The following is an 18,971-nucleotide window of genomic DNA, read 5'->3' on the forward strand; positions in this document are numbered from 1 at the left end:
AGAGACAGAACGTGAGCTGGGGAAAGGGCCAAGAGAGAAAGAGATACAGAATCTGAAGCAGGCTTCAGGCTCTGAGCTGTTAGCACAGAGCCCGGGGTGGGGCTTGAACTCATGAACATCGAGATATGACCTGAGCCGAAGTCGACCACTTAACCGACTGAGCCACCCAGGTGCCCCCAAAGTTTTTATATTGTACCATTATTATGCAAGACCTTCTCATTGGGAGAAGCTGAGTGGCGTATAGGACTCCCTTTACATTTCTTTCCAACTACCCATGAATTGATAATTATTAAAAAAAGTTGAAAAGTTCTTTTTAGCATGACTCATACGATATCTGGGTTGAGAACAATATTTAAGTCTTGGTTTTTAATAAGACTTCATTCTTTTTCAACTCTGTAGGATTGAAAGGTTGCATTACTATTAAATAGTATTCATACCATCCTTATGAAATGCATTATATCAAGGCAAAATTAGGAAGCACAGTGTCTGGCAGTCTTGGTATGAAGCAGTTACTGAAAGGTCATACTTTGCCTGCAACTTCTGGGAATCCAGCTTTTAAGCTGTGGTGTTTCGGGGCAGAAAATTTAGTTCCTGCCAGTACTAAGGTAACAGAAAAAGCCTCAGCCACAGAGAAACTATGGATGGATCACAAAACAAAGTGTGTATCAAGATTAGAATAGGATTGATGACAAAATTGTTATTCCATGCTAAACCTGAAGGAATATGGGATACAGGTGGTTATATCTTTATGGTAAATGCACTTTTACTTGAAAAACCTAGGTAAATGATTTTTTTTCAGTTAAAACTTGTTTATATTACAGGAAATAAATGTCAGTATGGAGAATGATTTTAAGACTGATTCATCATCCTCTACCTTTGCTCTTCAAAGTTCTTCGGAGACCATGTTTTCTATTCAGCTACTAGATTTCAAAACAAGTTTGCTGGAAGCATTAGAAGAATTACGTATGAGAAGGGTAAGCTCATTTTTATAATGCTTTAAATTTTTAAAATTATTTATATTTTAGTTAGTTAATATACAGTGTAATATTGGTTTCAAAAATAGGATTGGGGATCCTGGGAGGCTCAGTGGGTGAAGCATCTGTTGATTTCTGTTCAGATCAGGACCTTATGGTTCTTTTTTTTTTTTTTTTAAGTTTGTTTATTTTGAAAGAGAGAGAGTGAGCACAATTACGGGAGGGGCAGAGGGAGACAGAATCCCAAGCAGGCTCTGTACTATCAGTGCAGAGCCCAACATGGGATTTGAAATCATGAACTGTGGGATCACGGCCTGAGCCAAAATCAAGAGTTGGATACTTAACCAACTGAGCCACCCAAGAACCCCAAGATCTCATGGTAGAGCTCACAAAGATATTTGCAAAGGACACATCTGATAAAGGGTTAGTATCCAAAATTTATAAAGAACTTGTCAAACTCAACACCCCAAAAACAGAGAATCCAGTTAAGAAATAGGCAGAAGACATGAATACTTTTCCAAAGAAGACATCCAGATGGCTAACAGACGTTTGGAAAGATGTTCATTACTCCTCATTAGGGAAATACAAATCAAAACTACAATGAGCTATCCCCGCACACCTGCCAGAATGGCTAAAATTAACAACACAAGAAACAACAGGTGCTGGCAAGGCTGTGGAGAAAGGGAAACCCTCTTGCACTGCTGGTGAGAATGCAAAGTGGTGTAGTCACTCTGGAGAACAGTATGGAGGCTCAAAAAACTAAAAATAGAACTCCCCTATGATCCAGCAATTGCACTATTAGGTATTTACCCATGGGTACAGGAGTGCTGTTTCAAAGGGACACATGCATATCTACATAAAATTAATGTGCATTAAATTTTTTGTTCTAGGATTTCAAAATAATGAAATTTGTCATAATAAGAAAATTTAATTACTATGATGTTCATCCTATATAAAGCTATTTATTTTCTGTATAACAAAATCCTATTTAATAAAGAAGAAATTCTGCTTAAAAAGGGTGTGTTGGATAAGCATTAAAAAGTGATTTTTGTAAAAAGAGCTTAAAGTGGTATCTTTTCTAAGTTAAAGCAGCTCTAGGTAACAATTTAAAACCTCATATTCTGTTTTACTATGTTTCAAGCATTATATTTGGTCTGTTTTTATTTCCATGTTAAAAAATAAAAACTTCCTTTTAAAATCTTTTGAAAGTTTTAGGGTAACAATAGGAGTAGTGTTTTTAATAGCTAAATGCGGAACTAAATACTACTTTAAAAATGTTTTATTTATTTTTGAGAGAGAAAAAGAGAGAGAGATGGGGGAGGGGCAAAGATGGGGACAGAGGATCCAAAGCAGGTTCCGTGTAGACAGCAGCAAGCCCAATGTGGGGCTCTAACTCAGGAACCATGACAGCAGCAAGCCTGATGTAGGGGTCTAACTCAGGAACTGTAAGATCATGACCTGAGCCGAAGTTGGATGCTCAACCAACTGAGCCACCTAGGTACCCCAGTAAATACTACTTTTAATAATACTCTTCATTGAAAGAATAACTTAATTTATAAAAAGGGGAAAATTTCTCCTTTTTATTGGTAAAAGATACATGTTGATTTTCACATTTAGTATGGTGACAACACTTTATCCCTATTGCTGGATTTTAACTTTTCCCTCCTATTTTATTAGAAAAATTTCAAAAATACATAATAGTGAAAAAAATTTCATAGTGAACACCCATTTACCCACCATGGTAGGTAGAGTAATGGTGTCCCAATGATGTCCATTTTCTAATCCTGAGTAGCTTTGAATATGTTACTTTACATGGCAAAAGGGATTTTGTATATGTGATAAAATTATGAATTTTGAGGGATTATGCTAGATTATTTAGGTGGGCCCAATGTCAGAGAATCAGATTCTGTTAGAAGCATGATAATCAGTATCAGAAAAAGATGTGATGACAGAAGTAGGGGTCATGGTCAGAGAGAGATTTGAAGATAATATACTGCTGCCTTGGAAGATGGCGGAAGGAAGCCATGAGTCAAGGAGTACAGGTGGAAGCTGGAAGAGGCAAGGGATTTTTCTATGGAGGCTTCAGAAGGTATGCATCTCGATTTTAGTTAAAAACATATCAAGCTTCTGATTTCCCAAACTGTAATAGAATAAATATGAATTGTTTTAAGCCAAAAACTACGCTGTCATTTGTTACAGCAGCAATGGGAACCTAATACACTCACTGCCCAGATTCTACTCTTGGTCTCATATATATCCTTCTATCATTGGTCTTGTTTTTTTGATGCATTTCCATGAAAGTCTGAAATGAGTATACTTTAGTATGCATATCATTACCTGGAGTTCAATATTTGTGTATTTTTCTTTCAATATAAGATGTGTATACAATTGACCCCTGAACAACATAGGTTTGAACTGCACAAATACACTTATATGCAGATTTTTTCAATAAATACAGTACAGTGCTGTAAACATATTTGTCTTATAATTTTCTTAACATTTTTTCTCTATTGGAAGAATACAGTATATAACACATATAACAAACAAAGTATGTATTAATGTTTATGTTACTGATAAGGCTTGTGGTCAGTAGTAGGCTATCAGTAGTTATCTTTGGGTAGTGGAAAATTTTATGTAGATTTTTAACTGTGCTGGGGGTTGGTGCCCCTAACCTTCATGTTCACAGGTCAACTGTACAGTGAATTGTTTAGTTCTTGACTGCACCATTTCATGAATTTTAACAAATGTCATCTGATTCCTTATCACAATATAGAACATTATTAACGCCCCCCCCCCCAGAAAGTTCCTTCATGTCCTTTCTCATTTGTTCCTCATCTTTATCCATCTAGAGTCAACTGTTGTTACAGTTTTTTTCCACCATGGATTAGTTTATCTCTGTTCTAGAAATTCATGTAAAAGGAATCATTATAGTGTATGTTTTTATATATAAGGCTTGTTTTACGCAGTATAATATTTTAAAGATGAATTTATGGGGCCTGGGTGGCTCAGTTGGTTAAGCATTTGACTTCAGCTCAGGTCATGATCTCATGGTTCGTGTGTTTGAGTCCCACATCAGGTTCTGTGCTGACAGCACAGAGCCTGGAGCCTGCCTCAGATTCTGGGTCTCCCTCTCTCTCTGCCCCTCCCCCACTCGTGCTCTGTCTCTGTCTCAAAAATAAATAAACTATAAAAAAATTTAAAAAATAAAGATGAATGTATGTGTGTGTATCAGTGGTTTTTCCTTTTATAGCTGAGTAGTATTCTTTTGTATAAATGTGACATAGTTGGTGCATCTATTGATGGTTACTTGGGTGGTTTCTAGTTGTTGGCTATTATGAATAAATCTACAGGAATATTTTTTTTACAAAATGTTGGATAGGCATGTAGACATATCTAAGCAAGAAAAGATCTTATTTGGCAACGATTTATGGGATGTTGATTACCTCACATGCCCTCGCCTCTCTCTTCAATCTTCATTGAAAATTTTAATATGTCCCTGTGGTAGTCTGAAGAAATATTTTTATTTAGCATTTTAAAAAGAAAGCAGAATGTATCCAGTTAAAGGTAACAATTATATTAAATTTGTAAAGCTTAAAAAGGGAGAACTAAAATACTGAACTATAATTATTAATGTGCTTGGATGGAATTGATTCTTAGGTCCTTGTATTGTTCAGGAAATAAGATATTGACCAGCTTAGACTTTGTCTAGTTATGTAGGCATATTACAGTTTTTCAGGCTAATCAGCAAATGAATAGAAATAGGGTTTGTATCATTCCAAATAGAAGAGAGAAAATATGCAATCATAAATTATCTTCAATTTGATATTGCAAATAGCTATAAAGAAAGAGTAATTTTAGGTTTTAGCTGTCTCTTAAGCTTTATCCTGGTAAAAATGTTGATGCTGTCTGCTGTGTATTCCAGAAACTGGCCCAGCTAATCTACATTTTCTAATTAGTTTTCATACTGACAGGCCTGTTAATAGTAAACTCAAGGCTTTCTTCTCTGTTCCTTCTCCCTCAAATGTCTCTATTTTGCCATGGATTTGTAGATTGCCATTTATGTTCTGTCAGTATTTTAAAGAGATTATTGAATTCTTATGTGGTAGCTGAGAAGGTTGATGTTCATTTAATGGTCCCTTCATTTCTTTCTGTTTGCTTGATGGATCTTCTTTTCACCTTTAATTGTCTCCAGTTTTAATGAGTCTAGATGAGAATTTATTTACATTTTGTGAGACTCATTTTGATTCCTGAATCTTAGGAAAGTTTTCACCCATGATCTTTTTGAGCATTGCCTCTCCCTTATCTTCTGTTATCTTCTTCTGGAATTCCCATTAGATAGCATATTGGACCAGGTCGTTTAATCTTTTATGATTCCTAACTCTTTTATATTTTTCATCTAAATTTGGCTCTCTATTGCATTCTGTGTGATTCATTTTGTTGTTTCCTAATTATCTCTTCAGATGTTTTTACTTGCTAGCTAATTGCTTAGAGTTTAAAATTTCAGTGATTTTTCATTTCTGTGGTTCCTTCAAAGAATCTGCCATAGGGGTATCTGGGTGGCTCAGTTGGTTGAACATCCAATTTCTGCTCAGGTCATGATCTCATGGCTCGTGGGTTTGAGCCCTATCAGGCTCTGTGCTGACAGCTCAGAGCCTAGAATCTGCTTTTGATTTTGTGTCTTTATCCCTCTCTGCCCCTCCGCCACTCATACTCAGTCTCTCAAAAATAAACAAACATTAAAAAACTTAAAAAGAATCTGCTATGGTCTGAATATTTGTGTCCCTCCAAAATTCAAACGTTGAAACCTAATGTCCAGTGTGAAGGTATTAGGAGGTAGGGTCTTTTGGGAGTGATTAAGTCAGAGGGATAGAGCCCTCATAAGTGGGGTTATCACCCTAACAGAGCTCCCTATTCCATTATACAATGTGGGGTTATGAATGGGGGAGCATCTCTCATCAGAAATAGAACCTGACCATATGGGCACCCAGATCTCAGACTTCTAGGTTCCAGAACGGAGAAATAAATTTCTGTTGTTTCTAAGCCACCCAGTCTGTGGAATTCTGTTATAGCAGATTGAACAGAAAAGATAGCATCTAAAAATTTAATGTAATGTCAATCAAAACCCAGTGGGATGTTTTTCAGAATTTGACAGGATGATTCTAACATTATATACATAAGAAAAGTGTATGATTTATATACATATATCAGATCATTGCCTTGTACACTTTAAGCTAACACATTGTTATATGTGTCAGTTATATCTCAATAAAACTGGAAAAATAAAAATATAGGAGTATAGACAAGAACCTTTTCAAAAGATAAGAATGAAGTGCTACTTGGCTTTATTAGATATTTAAAACATGATCTACTCTGATCATAATTAAAAATGGGACACTGTTGTAGGAATAAGTAACTTAGTAAAAGAATAAATCAAGTGGGAGAAAAGAAGGATAGTCAGTCAATAAATGACATTTGGATAATTCATAATACTTCACATGCAAAAATAAATTTTAGGAGAAAAAAATAAAATGCCAAGAAAAAAGGTATATGTATGCTAGAAAATATAAGACATAATTTTTATAGCCTCAGGAATAGAGATTATCTTACCTGAGAGAAAAAATGGCTAGATGTGATGACACACAAATTATTAGCTTCTATGGGATAAAAACTGCCATAAACAAAGTTTAAAAACCAGTGGCTGAGAGAAAATATTTGCATCATACAAAATGGAAGAATCAGTGTCTTACTTATAAAACATACAAATTAAAAGATAACAATAGAAAAATATAAAGAAAAAATATAATAATAAAATATACAAAAATATGCTTGACTTTACTACTAATAAAATAAATGCAAATTACTGAAAATACATCAAAAAGATGAACAATTCCGTGTTGGTAAGATTTTTCAGGAGTGTCGTTCTGTCTTTACTGATATGAATTAGTACATATGGTAAATAGAAATTGACTTCTGTCTCTCTAAGTTTAAAATGTAGAATTTCCTGATAAGTATGAAGCATTTATACTTTTATCTAGGATAATTTCTTGTGTGCGCTTAATGGGCTAAAGATCTTTTTACAATGATAATAACCTATAGTGTTTTAATGAAAAAAATTCTAAACAGTATAAATGTATATTAACAGAGGGTAAATAAGTGATACCCCAAGCAGACTCTGTACCACCAGCATGAAGCTCGATGTAGGTCTCGAACTTACAAACTGTGAGTTGATGACCTGAGCCTGAACCAAGAGTCAGACGCTTAACTGACTGAGCCATCCATGCACCCCAATAAGTCATTTTAAATTATTGAGTCTTAGGGTGGTTTGCTATGCAGAATTAGAGACTGAATCAGATATGTAGAATATTATGTAGCTCTTAAAAAGAGTAAGGTATGTACAAATGTACTAACATGGGAGATGTTAGGACTATAAAAATGACCCTGCAAGCTAAAAACATGCAAAAGGATCTTGATAAATTATAAATGTTATGATTGTTCTGTGACTTAAAAATATTTTTAAAAACATTATATACTCTCATCTGTTATAAATGTAAAGAAAAAATGAAAAAAATTAGTATAATATAATTTAAAACATTATATACATTGAGAATCAAAGTGTTTTATTTCTTTGTGAAAAGCTTACCAAGACAAGTGCTTATCTTATTTTTGTGTCACTTACAGTATGGGCTTAGCATTATTTCTCTGCTTTTGCAGGTTTGGATCAGCTTCCCATCTTTTATCCTTTGCATTTTCAATGTTGTCTCATATCTTTGAGAACTTCTTCAATGTACTATTTTTGATGGCATTAATAATTCTGGGACATCTTAATACTTTTTATCACAATCATTTTCCTTCACCAGTCACTTTTCATTTATGTTGATATGTCTATTTTCTCTTTTTCCCTCTGGCTGACCTTTCTAGGGTCTCTCAAATGGCAGTAGTGTTAACATTGCTCTGGTCAACTATTCTCCCCTCCTCCTCCCCCCCTTCCTCGTCCTCTCTCTCTCTTCCCCTCCTTTTATAATAATCTGATTTTTGTTCCAGCATTTAGAATATATAATATATATCTTAATGGCTTTGCAATGATGTATGGACTAATTACATAGGAAAAAGCTGTCCAGAGAAACACTTAAACTTAAGAAAAATTCCACAAATGGTTGACACATTTTCTCCATTTAAATTTGAACATTTTTTTCACATGATATAATTAGCTAATCAGTCAACAAAATATAAAAGCACGAAAATGGAAGTCAGCTTAGGTATTAGGTAGTCCTTATCAATAAGACTTAAGTCAAAATAAAAATAAAGAGGTCATTTTGAATTTTGTATCTACTAAAATTAAAGGAGCCAGAAAATATGTATGGCAAACTGGCCAATTGACCAGAGATATTTTCTAAAGGTACATATGTAGGACCATAAAATTTCTCTGACCCTCCCCCACTCATGCTCTGTTTTCTGTCTCTCAAAAATGAATAAACAGTAAAAAATAAATAAAATAAAAATAAATAAACAATTGATTTCAAGCATAATTTTATCATATCAGGTAATATGTTCTTTATATAATTTCTGTCATTTCATATTTGTGGAATTTTGCTTTCTAGCGAAGCTTATAATCAATTTTGATAAATATACCAGCATAAATGAATTTGAAAGCAATACATATTTTTTCTTTCATGCAGTATTCTATGAATATTAATTTGGGCAACTTTGTCAGTCTTGTTCAAATCTCCTGTATCATTATTGAGTGTTTTGCCTATATTTTTCTTTGTCCTATTGTGCCCATGTTTCAGTCTGGCTATTAAAAAATTTTTTTTAATATTTTATTTATTTTTGAGAGACAGAGCATAAGCATGGGAGGGGCAGACACACACACACACACACACACACACACACACACACACACACAGAATTCAAAGCAGGCACCAGGCTTTGAACTGTCAGCACAGAGTCTGATGTGGGGCTCAAACTCATGAACTATGAGATCATGACCTGGGCTGAAGTTGGACACTTAACCAACTGAACTACCCAGGCTCCCCCAGTCTGGTTATTTTCTTCTGTTGATTTACTAATCTCTTCAGTTTATTTCATGTGCTGATAAAGTCCATCTATTGAGTTCTTAATTTTATATCTTGTATTTTTCAGTTGTTTTTCTTTTATAATTTTCATTTCTCTGCTGAAATTAATTGTTACATAATTTGAGCATATTAGTTTTATATATTTTAAAGTCTGTACTCCAATATTTGGACCTCTTACATTTCTATTGTCTTATTTTCCCTCTTGGTTTTGGTCACATTTAGCTTACCTCTTGGGATATAGGGTAAATTTTGATTGAATGACTGCACTTGTGCATGAGAAATTGCAAACAAAATTTGAGGCTTTGGATGATGTCATCTTCATCTGCAGAATTTCATTTTTGTTTTTGGAAATTAGGATGGGCCAGATCATCTTACCCATGAGACTGAGCTTATTGGAAGCTGTTTCCTTGTGAGGGCTAGTTTATTTCCATCTTCTGCTCTTAAGAGTGTAGTTCCTTGGCCTTCCAACTAAAATTATAGGGTATTTTCCAGAATCCTTCCTTCTTGATGGGTCCTGAGCACTAAGTCAGTCCCCATAAGATTGCTGGTGAATCTGCCTCAATTTCTCAGCCTCTGGTGATCTGATAAATGGTGGTTGTCAGGATCATCTTTCTGTACTTCCTTCTCTCTATGGTCTTGGAGGTGTATTCTTAATGATTAGTCTTTTTTCAGGATCATGAAATTGTAGAATTTTAGAGGTAGAAGTGACTTGAGATAGCTTCTAGTCCAACCTAAAACCCAGAGCTTTTAAGAGATTAGTACTCTGATCTCTCCACTCCTTGCTAAAGCTCCTATATATACACACACACACACACACACACACATATATATATATATATATAAAATTAAGTGGAATTAATAATGCAGTAAACATAAAATTGGGCCATAATGTAAAAGGTTAGATAGTAAAGTTTTTTTTTTTTTTTTAGTTTATTTGTTAAGAGAAAGAGTGCAATGGGTGTGGGGGGTTGGTGGGAGGCAGAAAGAGAGGGAGAATCCCAAGCAGGGACACAGGGGTCAAACTCAAAACTGTGAGATCATAATCTGAGCCAAAATCAAGAGTGGGATGCTTAACTGACTGCGCCACCCTGGTGCCACAGTAAAATTTCTTTAAAGAAGCAAAAAACAATAGACAATAAAATAAACTCAAAGAGACTTTCTTACTGCACTACACTGTATTTAAGTACCTAACTATGCCGTAATTAACAAAGTTGGTCGTTTTTTTCCCCCATGTAGACCTAAATTGGTACTGATATTTTTTAAAAGTTTGAATGTTTTAAATTAATACTTTTTTTAAGTTTATTTATTTTGGGGGTGGGGAGCAGAGAAAGAGGGAGAGAGAAAATCCCAAGCAGGCTACATGTGGGGCTCAATCCCACAAACCATGAAATTATGACCTGCCTGAGCTGAAACCAATGTCAAACACTTAACTGACTGAGCCACACAGGTGTCCCTAAAATAATGATCTTTAAATAAATAATCTGAGTCAATAGATAAATTTGTATTGAATTCATAATGTACGTTTTTTAGAAGTTAGACAACAATTTCTTTATTTCCTTATCAGAATATATTGAATTCATAATGTACGTTTTTTAGAAGTTAGACAACAATTTCTTTATTTCCTTATCAGATTACATAATAACTGATGAGTAGAGATGAATCTATAGCAGAGGGGTCACAAATTCAGTTTCCTTCAGGTAGTTGATATGTGGTATCAGTAGACTAGAAATTGTGTTGAACTAGAGAGCCTCTGTCTTCAGTTTAACCTATATTTGCTGTTCAGCTTCAAAACCATGTTGCCATGCTTGGGCTCTGTACTATCAGTTCTTCTAATTATTGAAGAGAAACTAGAAATCTAGACTTTAATATGAAATATTTTAGACTCTAAAAATAGAAAGTGGGTTAAACAAAATATATTTCCTTTTTAAAATTTATTTATTTTGAGAGAGAAAAAAGAGAAAGAGAGATCAGGGGAGGAGCAGAGGGAGAGAGAGAGAGAGAGAATCCCATGCAGGCTCTGCCTTCTGAGTGTGGAGCCCAGTGTGGGGCTCCAACTCACGAACCATGAGATCATGACCTGAGCTGAAATCAAGAGCCAGATGGCTTAGCCAACCGGGCCACTCAAAGTCCCGAGAACAAAATGTATTTCTCAGCCAAATTATCTATACAATGAGGATAAATGATCTCTACCACAGAACTTTCACTTTTAAAATATGCATTCATTGGATAACCTTTGAAAAACCTCTACTCAGTCCTGCCCTTTGAAAAACCTCTACTCAGTCTTGCCCTAAAAGAATTTAAAATTTAATCATCACAACATACCATGCAAAGTAATTACTATAGTCTCACATAGTATATATTATGTATGTAATAAAATTATGAAGAAAGTAGTATGGGAATTCAGAGAAAACACACATTAAATTTATTAAATATATGAACAGAAGGAAATTTTAGAAGTTTAAATTAGCAATAAATAAAAGCCAGTGGAAATTTGGGTATTCAAAAATAGCAATGATTTGCTAAGGAAATTGTAAAGGAAAACTGGATATAATTAGTGGTATAGTGGTATAGTATGTGGTAAGTAACATTAAGCAGCATTTTAGTGCCCCATAAAATTATGTTGTGAATAGAATCATGCCTCTTTGTAATTACAATGATTTCTATACCACATGGAAAACTGATAAAATGGGTGTTACTGAAAGGTAACATTATAATATACTTTTACTCTATTAGGATTCTAATTTAACTTCATGCTTTATATTAAAAATTATCTTTTTATTGGAACTTTTCATTTGTATCTTTCATTCTTCAAGCTGCTCTTAAAAGTTATTAATAAAAATTCTTACTGTCAATGAGAAAAATATAGTAAATTTGGTAAGAAAATCCCATCTCTAACTTCAATAAAGTATCCAAGAATATAGAACCTTAAAAGTGTTTATTTTTTATTATCTGCCTTAGGACTACAAGGATTTAAGTGTTTTTATAAAAACAATAAAAGGAGTAATTTGATGGTTTATTTACTCTTTATAACCTTTAGAAAGTGTCATGCTTTTTTTAAACTGCTTGCTTCAGGCTGTAGTTTTACAAGATGTGCTGTGTATTGGTCAGGCCTCTTCAATTCTTGACCCTGAACAGATTTAGGGACATAGTACATACAACAGGCACATGTCCAAGCAGCCAAAACTGTAACTGAGTACTTTTATTCTCGTTTTCAAACTCATAATCCACCTCCTACGAAATTGCCCAATTCAGTTTCTCATGTTGTTTAATAAAATACTTATCACTCTTTGATTAGCTAAAAAGTATTCAAGATAAATATCACTAATAGGCATGGAATAGCTTAAAAGTTCATATTTTACAAAATCTCTTTCCTAATTAGAATTTACTGTTTTCATATTATTCAACTTAGTCTATTACAAAGATCTCTGAAATAGAAAAATATTAATTTTTTGTAGTATATTTGTAGTAGTTCTTAAATTTTTTGTTTTCCCATTCAACACATATTTCTGGTTGTTATTTTGAAATGTTCTACCAAATTAAATCATGTTTTCCCAAACAAAATAGGTAATATGGGGGCACCTGGGTGGCTCAGTCAGTTAAGCACCTGACTCTTGTTTCAGCTCAGGTCATGATCTCCTCGTTTGTGAGTTCGAGTTCTGCATTGGGCTCTGCACTGCTGGTTTGGAGCCTGCTTAGGATTCTCTCTCTTATTCTCTCTCTGCCCCTTCCCTGCTTATGTGTGTGTTCTCTCTTTCAAAATAAATAAACTTAAAAATAAATAAAATACATAATGTGATCTTGAATGTCTTTCTACCTTCTGTGGGACATGAAGATTAAATTTAGCTGTCCTACAGCACCCACAGCCTCTTACAGGTACTGAAGTGGTGTGTTTAAGAGACTCTGGAGACATCAGCTAGGTTCAAATTCTGGCTCTGATGTTTACCTGCTATGTGAATTTAGGCAAATTATTCTCTTGCTAACCCTGTTTCCTTATCTATGGTGATAATAAGAGTGCTTACCTCAAAAAATTGTATCTAAGATTAAATTAATCAATGTTGAAAAAGTGCTTAGAACAATATCGAAATCACAGTAAGATGGCAGAACCAATTTAGCCACTAAAAGAGAAGTGTGTAACCTCGCCCACATGAAGAAAGCAGTATCTTGCACATTTTCCATCCAGCTGCTTTGGGAAGATACACATGTAATAGGTACCTCACCTCCAAACAAATGTATACATACTTATTTTCTTTTTCAGTATGTTTTGACCACAGATAACCTATTTTGCAGGAGTTTATATTTTCTTGTCACTTTGATTATTGCACAGCATACCCTGTTGGTATACATTCCATTCCTTATTCCATGTTGGAAAAACCCTGATTGTGTCTTAGGGTCCACCTTTCATCAGTGTGAGTCAGGTAGATCCTTAACTACACATAAAGGTCCAGTGTATTCCCCTTGTCAATGACTGGTTTAGGAGTGGGCAGTGACCTGGTTATGGCCAATGAGATATTAGAAGATGTGTTAGGAAGCTTCTGAGAAAAGTTTTGGTTTTTAAAAATTTTTTAGTGTTTGTTTATTTTTGAGAGAGCACTTGTGGGGAAGGAGTGGAGAGAGAGGGAGACACAGAACCCAAAGCAGGCTCCAGGCTCTGAGCTGTCAGCACAGAGCCTGACGTAGGGCTGGAACTCCTGAACCTTGAGATCATGACCTGAGCCGAAGTTGGATGCTTAACCAACTGAACCAACCAGGTGCCCCTGTTATTTTTTTTAAGAGATTACACTTTTTCTACTTCAGGTTAATGTCCTTTCTGTCCATAATACTTTCAATTAAAGCAGCCAAGGGGTGTAAAGCTTAAACAAAATCACTTAGATAATGGCAAAATGAAAAGATGAGCAGAATTGTAGTCCTTAATGATATTGTTGAGCCACTGAAAGTCAGTTTTAGAAGCACTCTGCCTTTAGAATCATTGTCCTATGAAGTAAGTCCCATGAGCCATTGTGAGTTGGGGTTTGTTGTTGCTGCTTGTTGCTGAAAGCATTTTAAATGTGACAGCTTTCATGAAAGCCTGTCTTCGTGTTTTTTTTCTTTTATAGTTTATTGTCAAGTTGGTGTCCATGTAACACCCAGTGCTCATCCTGACAAGTGCCCTCCTCCATGCCCATCACCCCTTTTCCCCTCTTCCCCACCCCCGTCAGCCCTCTGTTTTAAGAGTCTCTCATGGTTTACCTCCCTCTACCGGACTATTTTTCTTCCCTTCTCCCCCCCCCCCCCCCATGGTACTCTGCTAAGTTTCTCCTGTTACACTTATGAATGAAAACATATGATATCTGTCCTCCTCTGCCTGACTTATTTCACTTAGCATAACACCCTCGAGTTCCATCCACATTGCTACAAATGGCCAGATTTCATTCTTTCTCATTGCCATGTAATACTCCATTGTATCTATAAACCACATCTTCTTGATCCATTCATCAGTTGATGGACATTTAAAGAAAGCCTATCTTTGAATACCATAGCATGAGTAAGTGTGTTTGTGTAAAATAGAAGAGCATGTAAGAGAGTCATAAGGAAAATATTTCATGACAAAAACATGTACTTTATCTGGTAATATTCTCTTTGGTTTTTCTGATCTGAAACATTCTGTTGTGAAAATTGTCCAACATACAGCAAAACTGAAAGAATTTAACAGTGAACAGTCAAACACCATTAACATATTACTATACTTGCTTAATCACCTATCTGTCTACCAATTTATCCCTCTTTCAACTTCATTTTTTGTGATTTCAGAGTTAAGTTGCAGGCAATGGTGTTCTTCCTCCCAAGTACTTCAGACTGCATACCATTAAGTGGAGTTCAGTATTTGTTTACAGCCTTTCCCCCCTTAAGTTTATATACAAAAAAAGACACTAATCTTAACTGTACATTTGGTGAGATGCATACATCTGTATAATGTAAACCCTGATCAAGGTACAAAATGTTTCTATCCACTCAGAAAATTCCTTCATGCCCCGGGTAGGCCAGTTCTAACCCTAGTCCCTCCCCAAGAGGCAACATTCTTGATTTTTTTTCCACAGTTTTTTCCCCTAACATTTCATATAAATGGAATCCTACAATATGTACTCCTCTAGGTAAGACTTCTGATTCATCCATATTGTTGTATCTATCAGCATAAAAATCCTGAGCATGTTTGTTAAGTGTACACCTATGTATTTCATTTTCTCTGGAGTGATTGTAAATTGTGTTGTCTTAAATTTTGTTTTCTGCATTTTTATTTTAGTGTATAGAAATGTGATTGATATTTTAGGTGTTGATCTTGTATCCTCAAGACCTTGTTGAAGTCAGTTATTAGTTTTGGGAATTTTTTTATGGATTCCTTGGTTTTCTTTGTATACAATCATGTCATTTACAAATAGAGACAATTTTACTTCTGTCTCTTTCCTTGTTTTTTTTCTCTTCTCTCTTTGCCTCTCTTTTCTTTTTCCCTTTCCTCGACTGTCTGTTCATCCAGCCAGTCTTTTATCATTGAGTATGATGTTCAGTGTAATGTTTGTATGAATACTTTTTATCAAATTGAGGTAATTTCCTCTATTCCTAACTGGCTGAGAATTTTTATCATGAATGAGTGTTGGGTTTCATTAGTTGCTTTTTCTGTGTCAATTGATGTGGTCATGTCATTTTTTTTCTTTAGCATATTAATATGGTGAGGAACATCATCTTACTGTTGATGTTGAATCAGCCTTGTATATTTGGAATAAATTCTACTTGGTCGTGGTGTATAACATTTTATACATTGTTGGATTCTGTTTGCTAATATGTTACTGAGGATTTTTTTCATCAAAACTTGTAAGAGGTATTGGTTTCAGTTTTCTTTTTTTGTACTGTCTTTGTCTACTTTTGGTGTCATAGTAAACAGGCATTATGAAATGAGCGGGGCTGTGTTTCTTCCTCTTTTATTTTTCTGGAAGAGACTGTGTAAAAGTGGTGTCAATTCTTTGTTTTTGGTGGAATTCTCTAGTTATGAAACCATGTGGGCCTGGACATTTATTTTGGGGGGAGCTTTTAAACTAGTGGTTATAGGGCTATTTAGATTGTCTATACTGAGGTCTTGAAGAATTGATCCATTTCTGTAAGTTGTCAAATTTATGAGCATAAACCTGTTTGTAGCATTTTGTTATTAACTTTTTAATGCTGCAGTATCTTTGTACCTGTTTCTTTTGACTCTTAGAGCATATTTAAATTGTTGCTATAAAGTCTTTGTCTTGCTCAGAGACCATTCTTTTTAACTTATTTGCTCATGTGGGGATCACACTTTCCTGTTTCCTTGCATCCCTTGCATTTTTTGTTGAGAATGGGATATAGACATTTTGAATGTGTGGCAGCTCTGAAAATCAGATATTCCCCCTCCCTGGAGTTGCTGCTTATTGTCATTGTTTAGTGACTTTTCTGAAATAATTTTGTAAAGTCTGCTGTTTCTTTTTTTTAAATTTTTTATGTCTTTAATTTTGAGAGACAGACAGAGTGAGTTGGGGAGGGGCAGAGAGAGAGGGAGAGACAGAATCTGAAGCAGGCTCCAGGCTCTGAGCTGTCAGCACAGAACCCGACGTGGTACTCAAATCCACAGACTGTGAGATCACAACGTGAGTTGAAGTCAGATGCCCAACCGATTGAGCCACCCAGGCACCTCTAAAGTCTGCTGTTTCTGTCATGTGTGGCCATTGAAGCCGTTGTGCTCCTAACTTAATGATCAGCTAGTGCTTTGTTTGGCAGAGATTTCCTTAAATACCTAGACCCAAAAGGAAAAAAAATCTCCCAGTTTTTACAGAAGGGCTTTCTCTGTGTGTTGGGGCATACCTTCAGCACTACAGGCACTTTTCAAGTCTACCTGTTGAGTTTTGCAGCCGAAGCATCAGATTTCTCTAATGATAGGTTGTGTTTATGGTGTAGGCTAATTCAGGAGTATTACGTGATTTTAAACAAAATCAGGGGATTTTTCTAAACAACTGCTTCCTGCTTGGCTTTGGGTCTTCCTTTAGTGCTGCTTCCCAGAGAGAGTCTCTCTTTGGAACCCTCCCACCTGATTTCTTGGTTCTTTTTATTTGATGCTTGTTCTTCAAACGGTGGCTGCCGGTGGGGGAGTAGGGGAATTCTCTGATTTTTTTAAGCTTTAGTTCTTAGGTGAACCTGCAACTCAGGATGAGGTCTTCAAAAGGGTTCTGATCCCTCCTTTGTTTTTAATGCTAGACCTACCATGTATTCCTACTCCTCCCCCAGTGATAGAGCTGTTTTCTTATTTTCCTAGCCTGTTTCCAGCTACAGTGGTTTTCCACAGGTGGTCTCTTACTATAGTTTTTATTGCCCCTCCCTCTGTAGATTAGGCTTTTTTTCCTTACGGGAGATGAGGAAGACAGGGCTGTCTAGGTAGAGTTTCCAGTGGTGGCTCTTCATCCCCTTTACCAGCTGGCAGAGGGTTTCCACTAGTGTTCTTAGATACAGTTTCTCCTCGTCTTTTCCCTTACAGATGAAGATTCTTGCTCTGTAGGGGAAATAGGGAAGATGGGTTGTGACTGCTCTTCTCTTCCCCAGCCAGTACCACAGGGGAGAGCTTCTCGGGTTGTTTGATTCTTCCCATCCTTCCTGTAACCACCTGGTGGGCTTCCTGAAACAAAAACCTGATAACAGACACAAAACCTCCTTATTTCTGGGGCCCCTGGGAATTCACCTCCTTAGGTATACATTCTGCCTTTAGCAGCTTGTGAAGAACTTTTAGCTGAATTTTCTTGTCACTACTCAGTGGTTTACATCCCAGGTAAGCAAATGCTATGGTTCTGTTCTCTCTGCAGGAGAGAGCTATCCAGAGCTTGGATTAATTGAATGATCTGGAACCTCAGTTCTCTGATAGGTTGGTCTATTTAATTTGCAATTTGTCTAGACATGGGAGGATATTGTAAGTATGGGAGGATGCTCTTTATTTTTTATCTCTCTAGAAAGAGCTGAAATGAAAAGTTTTAAAGTCATAATTTTTGTAGCATTTTCCTTTTTTTTATTTAGGAAGCAGAAACACAATATGAAGAGCAGATTGCTAAAATTATTGTGGAGACACAAGAACTTAAATGGCAAAAGGTAAGTATTTTTAATTTTTATTTCAGATTAGTGTTTTTAGCATGTTTAAAAATATATTCTAATCATTAATAGCAAAATTAATTTTTAAATTTCTTAAACATATTTAGGGGATTGTGCATCATTTTAAACAAAGTCTCAAGAGGGGTGCCTCGGTGGCTCAGTTGGTTAAGTGTTTGACTTGATCTTGGCTCAGGTCATGATCCTGCAGTTTGTGGGATTGAGCCCCATATAGGGCTCTGTGCTGGCAGCACAGAGCGTGCTTGGGATTCTCTCTCCCTCTCTCTCAAAATAAATAAATAAACTTTAAAAAAGTCTCAAGAATTCTCATTTAAATTGTTGTAATAATACTGCATGGTTTGCCCAGGCTAAGATGAAACCACATCATGAATCAATAAGCATTTTGCATTTTCTTTCATTATCTACTCAAAGTCATGCCTACTGCACCTCTAAACATTTCATTAAATCCAATTATACAGCAAACAGTATTTCATATATAGTAGCAGAATATTTACTATTGAAGCTTGAAAAGATGTGAGTTCTTTGTGTGCAATCTTTCATTTATGCATGTGAGAGGGTTTTCTTTTCTTAATATTTTTACATTGTAGTTCTTGTTTTCCTTGTTGGGGTGTTTGCTTATTTAATACATTCCATCAAGGACAGAAATTACATGATGGTTTTTGTTTGTTTTTTTTTTTTCCCATAGGAAGTGTGTCTTGGGTTTTTCCCTTATTATTTTCTTTACTTTTTTTTTTTCCTCTTCTTTTTTTGGTGGTGGGGGTGGTTATGTTTAAATGAAGTTGCTTTT

The 18,971-nt window shown here is 35.4% G+C and overlaps 1 protein-coding gene across 1 annotated transcript in view; it reads left to right on the plus strand.

The window, feature by feature from the left end:
• Positions 1-449: 449 nt before the first annotated feature.
• Positions 450-18,971, plus strand: part of CCDC73 (coiled-coil domain containing 73) — a 109,651-nt gene continuing 91,129 nt past the window's right edge. The window contains exons 1-3 of the mRNA XM_029915551.1: positions 450-605; positions 822-974; positions 18,095-18,166. Coding sequence (XP_029771411.1) covers positions 450-605; positions 822-974; positions 18,095-18,166 — 381 coding nt within the window. The remainder of the gene's footprint in view (positions 606-821; positions 975-18,094; positions 18,167-18,971) is intronic.

This window comes from Suricata suricatta, chromosome 11, assembly GCF_006229205.1.
Source record: "Suricata suricatta isolate VVHF042 chromosome 11, meerkat_22Aug2017_6uvM2_HiC, whole genome shotgun sequence".
NCBI lineage: Eukaryota > Metazoa > Chordata > Mammalia > Carnivora > Herpestidae > Suricata > Suricata suricatta.